The following is a 7,465-nucleotide window of genomic DNA, read 5'->3' on the forward strand; positions in this document are numbered from 1 at the left end:
GGGGCATGGAAGGAAACAGGAAACATCCCTCATAGCCGGCTGGGGGGAAGAGGACTGAATGAGGAGAAAGTGTGTGCTCTGTGTATGCACATGTGAAGGGAATTCTGAGGGAGAGAAGAGGGGAGTGCAGGGGAAAGGAGATAGGACTGAAAAAGAAATATAGAATCAAGGACTCTTCTCACCCCTGGGGAAGCACAAAAGGAAAATCCTGGGAGGGGGGGGAGGACATCTTATCCTAACACCCTGTAAAGTAAGTGTTTTGATTGCCTTTTACTGAGGCAAAGCAATGACAGTGAAGAGGTTTCTGATGTAAAGTTGTGCTTTTTTGCTACACAGTAATGGGTCAGAGGAGACCAAGCAGGCAGGGGTAGGGGCGGGAGGATATGTCAGAAGGGAACTGGTGAAAGGGGTCCTGAAGAATGGTGACAACAGAGATGAAGAGAAATGGGTGGAGGGAGCAAGGTGGAGGTGGGACCAGGAGCCAGAAGTGGGGAGAGGTATTTTGGGGTTGGGTTCTGAATTTAGCATGGAGTCCTTGAAAGTACAGGGCTTGGGATCAGACCAAGTCAGATTCACATCCTAGTCCTGCTGTGTGACTCTGGACAAAAGACTTAGCCTTTATGAGCCACAGTTTGTAAAATGTAGGGGTAATTATTTCTGCTAAGGATTGCACTAATGACAGGCAAATGTCAGGTGTGGGTTTCCCTCACTGTCTCTCTCCACCCCAGGACCCCTACCAGGACGAGGTAGGGACCATGTCTCCTGCCATTGCACTGGCCTTCCTGCCACTGGTGGTGACATTGCTGGTGCGGTACCGGCACCATTTCCGACTTCTGGTGCACACGGTCTTGCTGCGGAGCCTCCGAGACTACCTGTCAGGGCTGCGGATTGAGGAACGGGCCTTCAGCTATGTGCTCACCCACGCCCTGCCGGGGGACCCTAGTCAAATCCTCACCACCCTGGACCACTGGAGCAGTCACTGCGAGTACCTGAGCCACATGGGGCCTGCCAAAGGTCAGTGTTCCCTGCATTCTGCTCCAGGAAGCAGCACCCCAAGATGGTGAAGGGAGCGCTGGGACCTGCCACTGCCTTAGTGGGTGAATTGGGCAGGTTCTTGATTCTCTGTGGGTCTCTCTTTTCTCCTCTGGAAATGAGGGGGCTGGGCAAAGTTAACTCATGCAGCAAAAATTTATTGCCACCTCTTTTGTACCAGGCGTGTGCTGGGTGCTCGGGGAGAAGAAAGTAGAGGCCACATGGGGGAATCAGCCACAGATGCTGGCCTCAAGGGGGCTTAATAGAGGGGAATAACCATCTCCGCACATAACCCGTAACTTTGTAATGTCTTTCTCGCCCACTACGGAGGCCCCCACATCCCATTCAGGGCAGCTCCTGCCTGGATTTGTGTGAGTCCGATCCCAGCACAAGTCTTTCAGTCTTATTTAAGAAAGTGGCCCAATTCCCAGGTTAGAAAGATATCCAATGAACAAGTAAGGGGAAATTAAACTGGGAGTCTAGCAAAGATCCTTCAAGAGACTGGAAGATGGTCTCTCAGAAGCCTTGTGATTGTTTCTGCCTGGACTTTCCTGGAGGAAGCAACAGTTTAACAGCCGAGAAGGATTGCTTTCGAGTTGACCAGGCAGGTGAGGATAGGGTTGGGGAAGGGCAAAGCCAACCACATATACAAATGTGATAGGAAGGAGTGAGCCAGAATGGCTGACCCTGGGCACAGTTGTTTCGGATGGCTGTGGTACAGGCTACAGGTAGGCATAACTGAGAGCTGAAACTGAAAAGGTAAGATAGGATCAGTTCCAAGAAGGTCCTGAATGTCAGGCTGAGGACCCCAAGTTCAATTCCCAAGGCTTTAGGATCAAGGAACCAGGGAGTGATAGTGTCAGATTTATTTTTTTAGAAAGATTTCTAGTGGCTGGTGTGAAGACTGGTGAGCCTGGAGGAGAAGGGGGACCACTGGGGCAGCTGAGACTAGTCTGAGAGAGATAAGACTCCAGCTGGTTGGGAGCTGCAGGTGGGCATTTGAGATCTCTTTCTGTGGCCTGCAATCCATCTCCCATGTCTGCTGCAATAGCCATCTCTTTCCTTAGGTCAGATCCTGGTACGGCTGGTGGAAGAGAAGGCCCCTGCTTGTGTGCTGGAGCTGGGTACCTACTGCGGATACTCCACACTGCTTATTGCCCGTGCCCTGCCCCCTGGGAGTCGCCTTCTCACTGTAGAGCGGGACCCACGCACAGCAGTGGTGGCTGAAAAGCTCATCCGCTTGGCTGGCTTCGACGAGCGCACGGTCAGCCCCCACCTCCCCAACTCCCCAACTCTGGTCTCCACCCTTTGCCTTCTCCTGGCCAGGCCTCCCCTGTGGAGGAATCCCACCTATGGGAAAGAAGCAGCTCCGCTTATCGAACTGTAATCCTGGAAGCTGTGTGAACTCTTGTTCCAAGTCATTTGCACATTATTTACTGCTGAGTGACAAGGAAGCAGTTAAAAGGAAAGTCTCTGGAGTCCAACAAATCTGGGCCCAAACCTCAGTTTGATTCTTATTAGGTATGAGATGTTGGGCAAAGCACTTATCCTCTGAATCTCAGCTTCTTCACTGGCTGAATTGAAATCACAATACTAGCCCTAGCTGGTTTGGCTCAGTGGATAGAGCATTGGCCCACAGACCAAAGGGTCCCAGGCTCGATTCCCAGTCCTGGTTGGGGCACATGTGGGAGGCAACCAATCAATGTGTCTCTCTCACATCAATGTTTCTCTCTCTGTCTCTCCCCCTCCTTTCCATTCTCTCTAAAAAATCAATGGAAAAATTACCTTGAGTGAGGATTAACAAAACAAAAACAAAGAAAAGAAAAACAAATCGCACTACTGATCCTGACTTCTGGGGTTCTGAGGTCAGAGGAAATGTAAGAACACTGGTGGGGATCTAAACCAGGGCCTGGCATAAAGCCAGATCCTGATGGGGTCTGGTGGGGGATAACCCTGGTTTGTCCCACCCTCACCTCCAGCTCCTCCCACCCCCACAGGTGGAGCTCATCGTGGGTAGCTCAGAGGAGGTGATCCCGCGCCTACGAACCCAGTACCAGCTGAGTCGGGCAGATTTGGTACTCCTGGCACACCGGCCCCGATGTTACCTGCGGGACCTGCAGCTTCTGGAGGCTCATGCTCTGCTGCCAGCTGGTGCCACTGTGTTGGCTGACCATGTGCTCTTCCCTGGTGCACCCCGCTTCCTGCAGTACGCCAAGAGCTGTGGCCGCTATCGCTGCCGAATCCATCATACTGGCCTCCCAGACTTTCCTGCCATTAAGGACGGCATAGCCCAGCTCACCTACGCAGGACCTGGCTGAGGTCTAGGGGTACTTACTGCTGCCCCACTTCACCCCCACCCAGGCAAGGACCTCAGAACATCCCTTCCCCTCCCTGCTTGTGGCCTGACACATGCGGGGCTCGGGGTTGGGGAGACTCTCCTCCTACCTCTGCCTCACTCACCTGAGGCATCAAGTTCTATCAGACTGCTCGGTCCCACTGATCCCCCTTCTTCCAGAAAAAGCCATGAATTGACAGGCAAAGGCCTGAGCTCCCACCCCAGCTCTGTCACTGATTTGCTGGGTGGCTCCAGGGGAGTCCCTGCCCTGCTGAGACTTAATCTGCTCTCTTAACACCAACAAAACTGGCTGGGAGAGCTCTAGATGCTTCCCAGCTCTGGACCTCAGAAAGCCTGCCCTCCCCAGCCCACGCCATTGTGGACGTGATGAAAAGAAACAGTAAACTCTGAGTCAGAAGCCCTGCAGGAAAGGCTGGTGCAATCTGGGCCCTGGCCTTCCCTAGCCCTGGCCCACATGGCCAGGTAGGTTTGCCCGCAGTCCCTTGATGCCCTCTCCCAAAAGTTCAAGAAAAGGTGCTGGATCCCTCTGGGCCCCACCAAAAAATAGGGAATAGACATGGGGGGGAGGGAGGAATCAGTCCTGTGTCTTTATTAAAGAGAGTTAGAAAGAGACTACACCTCAAAGGGTGAGGTACTGGCCAGAAAGGTGGGGTGGACTCAGGTCCTGGGGATTCAAGGGCAGGTTGATGGCCTGGGAGGGGCCAAGGAGACCAGGTCCTGGCAGCAGTTGAGGAGGTGCCTGAGGGTGAACTTTCAGGCACTGGGGTGATCAGCTGGTTCTGCAGGAGTCACAGGGTAGGCTGGGTTGGCCTGGAATCTCCCTGAGGCCACCCTGCCTTGTCTACTTAGATCATCCACTGGTCCTGATCCTGTTCGTTGCCTTCCATGTCCACCTGGAGAGGAGGCTGGGTGTGGGTGGGGAGGGGCCTCAGCCACCCAGCCAGCCCCAGTCCCAGACCCTGCACCTGGCTGGATCCAGGGTTTCTGTATCCCTTGGCCACCAATTAAGTCAGGGGCAGGGGCCCAGGAGCAGAGGCCCTTCCCATACCCCTGCCTACCTCATTGACCTCTCCATCATCAGGTGACTCATTGTAGTCATTCATCTCGTCCATGTCCTGCATGTCCTCATCATCCTCTGAGTCCTCTTCACTATCCTCATCATCATCTTCATCCTCCTCTTCCTCATCATCATAGTGCTGGTGAGGCAGGGGAGAGCCTGTAGACTCTACAGCCTTCTTGGACCAGTGTAAGGGCTAGCCTACTTGGAGCCTCTCTCTGGAGTCAACAAATGACCCCTACTCCCCAACCCTGCTTGAGTCTAGCAGGCTGGTGCATGTTCTGTAGGACCTTAGTTCTGGGCCCAAAGCCCACCCCCTCTAGCTCCATTTCTGGCCTCCATCCAGAGCTGAGGATCACAACTGCTCTGGAGTCAGAGGCAGGACCTTCAGAATTAGAGCAGAGCCTTAGTCCACCTGGGCCCCACTCACCTCTGAGGCCGGCTTGCCAATAGGTACCAGGTTGTTGTCTTTCTCTGCGATGCTCTGGAGCTGTGGCCAAAGGGGACACAAAAAAGCAGGGCCAGGGCCCAAGCAGGTCAGGAGCAGGGGACTGAACCACTCTGCCCACAAGAAGACCCCCCCCCCCCCCACCTCCAAGTGTGAAGGAGAAGCTTCCAGTTCTCAGGAAGATTCAATCCCTTTCTCTCCTGTCATTTGCAACTTGATCCGATTACATAAGAGTTATGGACTTGATCCAATTACATAAACTCTCTGGGCCTTGGTTTTCTCCTAAGGTTATGGTGAGGGTGAAGTGAAAGACTATCAGCCTGGAACATGGCATCTGCTAGGTCCTCAATAAATAGTCAAAATTATTATTTCCTATGCTTTTTGGAGAAGAACCTGGGCTCCAATCTGGCCCAGAGGTCCCATGGTCCTGTGGAAAATTAGGATAACCCTAATTAAAAGATGAGAACCCAGCTCCCAGCCTGATTATTCTCAGCGCAAAGCAAAAAGCTCCTCCAGGGTAGGTCTCTAGAGAAAGGCTGGATCATGACCAGTGAAGGGGGGAATCCCGGACTGAGGCTCACCGCTGTGCTAGGTGCTCACTCACCCAGGCTTGATGCTGCTGTTCTTGCTGCTGCAGCTCTGTCTCTTCCACACAAGGCCGGTCCAGATTAAACCACAGAGTCTCAGTCACACGGGGGAAGAGGGAGGGAAACAAGGTGGACATGGCTCCTAGACTGAGGGAAAAGGCCAGGCGAATCCAGCTCTCAGATGTGTTGGTTTTGATTTGGGTTAGTTTGACTTGGCCGTGGGGAGGTGGGGGTGGGGATAGTGGAAGGGAGCAGAGAAGCAGCTAGCTCTTCTCGGTGGGAGTCAGACAGACATGGGTTTGAGTCCTGGCTCCACCACTTAATAGCTGTTTGACTTCAGCCAAGTCATGGAACCTCTCTGAGCCTGTTTCCTCATCTGTAAAATGGGGATAACAACAATATACCACCCTCACATGTATTCTGATCGTGAAGTAAGGTAATTTACTTTATGGATAAGTAAAACTGTAAGCTGTTCAAAGAGGGAAGGGATGGAAGCCAAATGTAGAGAGAGGAATCCAAAATGCAGACTGGCATTACAAAAGTAGAGGTAGCAGGGCTCCACGAAACTGTCTCTATCTCCTTCAAACACTAAAACCGCTTTTTTTTGTCCTCCATGATTATCCGTACATATCCACCCAGTGTCCGAAACGTAGGACACTAATCACCTCTCATAGACCACAGCCAAATTTGGGGGGGGGGGGGGGCAGGCGTGCAAGTATGGTTCACTAAGACTTTCTAAAGGCATGGGTACATGTATACATAAGTGGATGGGAGGCTGAATGAACTAACATGTGAGAGAACAAGTACATTCCGCTCGGACTAAGCAGCTGAGGGAGCTGACCAAGAAGGTCCCAGGGAACATGAATTAAAACCTTTCGGCTCACAGGAAAACGCAGGCTCAGCAACAGGCAACGACGGGGCTCTAGGTCACACAGTGAATGAGGCTTAGGACGCCGGCGGGGAAGCGGCCCGGTCCGCTACCAGCGATGAGCAGGAGAAAGGATCTCGGTCTAGTTCTGCTTTCGCCCTAACTTATTTGGCCGATTCAGGGCCAGCCCTACCCTTCCGTGAACCTGAGCTTCCCAGACCACATCACCGGCACAACAGTACCAGCCATCACGCCCCAGAATTACTGAGCGGCACAGAGACCCAAGTTCCGAAAACCCAAACCATAGCCGCAAAGCCACCGCCCATTCTTTTGCTTATTATGATAATGACCGTGAGGCTGACCAACAGGAATAAGGCAGGGGCGGGGTTCGGAGACGCATTTACCCTTCTAGGGTTGCTAAAGACGAAAGGAGCGGGGCTTAAATAGGGCCAATTAACTGGAAGAAATGCTGGGTGACAAGACGCAAGACCAATGAGTGATGGAACCTGTGTGACGGGGTGGGGCTTAGTCTCGCGGAAGCGGCCAATGAGCTGGCGCTCTTTAATATTGAAGGGTAGTCTAAACACCGATCTCTGGGGGAGCTGGGTCAGGGAGCCGGGTTTCTCTGGGGGAGGGAAGAAGGGGCAAAGAGACTGCAGACGCAGTCCTGCTTCTGTACTTACCGCGCCAGGAGGCGGCAGCCGGCAGTGACCCGGAAGCACTTCACTCCGCCTCAGCGGAAGAACCCACCTGAACCTGGGGCACACCGAACGCATGCGTTCTAGGCCTCCTTTTGTTTCCCGCTCCCGCCCACCAGACCGGACGTGACGTTAGACACTTTAGTCCCGTAGTTGGAGACGGAAATTTGTTGCGCCTTCTCTGTTGGCCCCGCCTTGAAACTCAGCCAATCGGCCTCTCCAATCTGCCCGGTTCCGGTAGCCCTTGCCTACGGCTCCACGTAACCCCGCCCCTCTGCCTATGGGCGGTATTTGCTCGCCAACCCGTGCGGGAAAATGGCTGGGTGTCAGCTGCGGTAGCGGTGGGCCTCGTTTGTTACTAGGAAAATTAATCTGCTTCTAACCCAGAGTCGCTGGGTGGTTTTACACAGTTTCTGTCT

General features: G+C 53.3%; 2 protein-coding genes across 3 annotated transcripts; one reads left to right on the top strand and one right to left on the bottom strand.

Annotated features, from left to right (window-relative positions):
- Nucleotides 1-675: 675 nt before the first annotated feature.
- TOMT (transmembrane O-methyltransferase) lies at nucleotides 676-3,350 on the top strand (the record flags this gene model as incomplete). The annotated part of the gene is made up of 3 exons (XM_081098679.1): nucleotides 676-1,014; nucleotides 2,100-2,296; nucleotides 3,030-3,350. The coding sequence occupies exons 1-3, from the start codon at nucleotides 687-689 to the stop codon at nucleotides 3,348-3,350; spliced, it is 846 nt and encodes a 281-aa protein (XP_080954805.1). The 5' UTR covers nucleotides 676-686.
- A 596-nt stretch (nucleotides 3,351-3,946) lies between these two features.
- ANAPC15 (anaphase promoting complex subunit 15) lies at nucleotides 3,947-7,165 on the bottom strand. Of its 2 annotated transcripts, none has more exons than XM_081098691.1 (5): nucleotides 7,032-7,165; nucleotides 5,498-5,627; nucleotides 4,876-4,935; nucleotides 4,447-4,584; nucleotides 3,947-4,281 (listed from the first exon to the last, which is right to left on the bottom strand). In XM_081098691.1, exons 2-5 carry the CDS (start codon nucleotides 5,615-5,617, stop codon nucleotides 4,234-4,236), a joined length of 366 nt encoding a protein of 121 aa, XP_080954817.1. In that variant the 5' UTR covers nucleotides 5,618-5,627; nucleotides 7,032-7,165; the 3' UTR covers nucleotides 3,947-4,233. The 2 variants fall into 2 exon arrangements, with proteins under 2 accessions (XP_080954817.1, XP_080954818.1); XM_081098692.1 differs by lacking the exon at nucleotides 7,032-7,165 and adding an exon at nucleotides 6,365-6,682.
- Nucleotides 7,166-7,465: the final 300 nt, after the last annotated feature.

The sequence above is a fragment of the Myotis nattereri genome, assembly GCF_964212035.1.
Source record: "Myotis nattereri genome assembly, chromosome: 9".
NCBI lineage: Eukaryota > Metazoa > Chordata > Mammalia > Chiroptera > Vespertilionidae > Myotis > Myotis nattereri.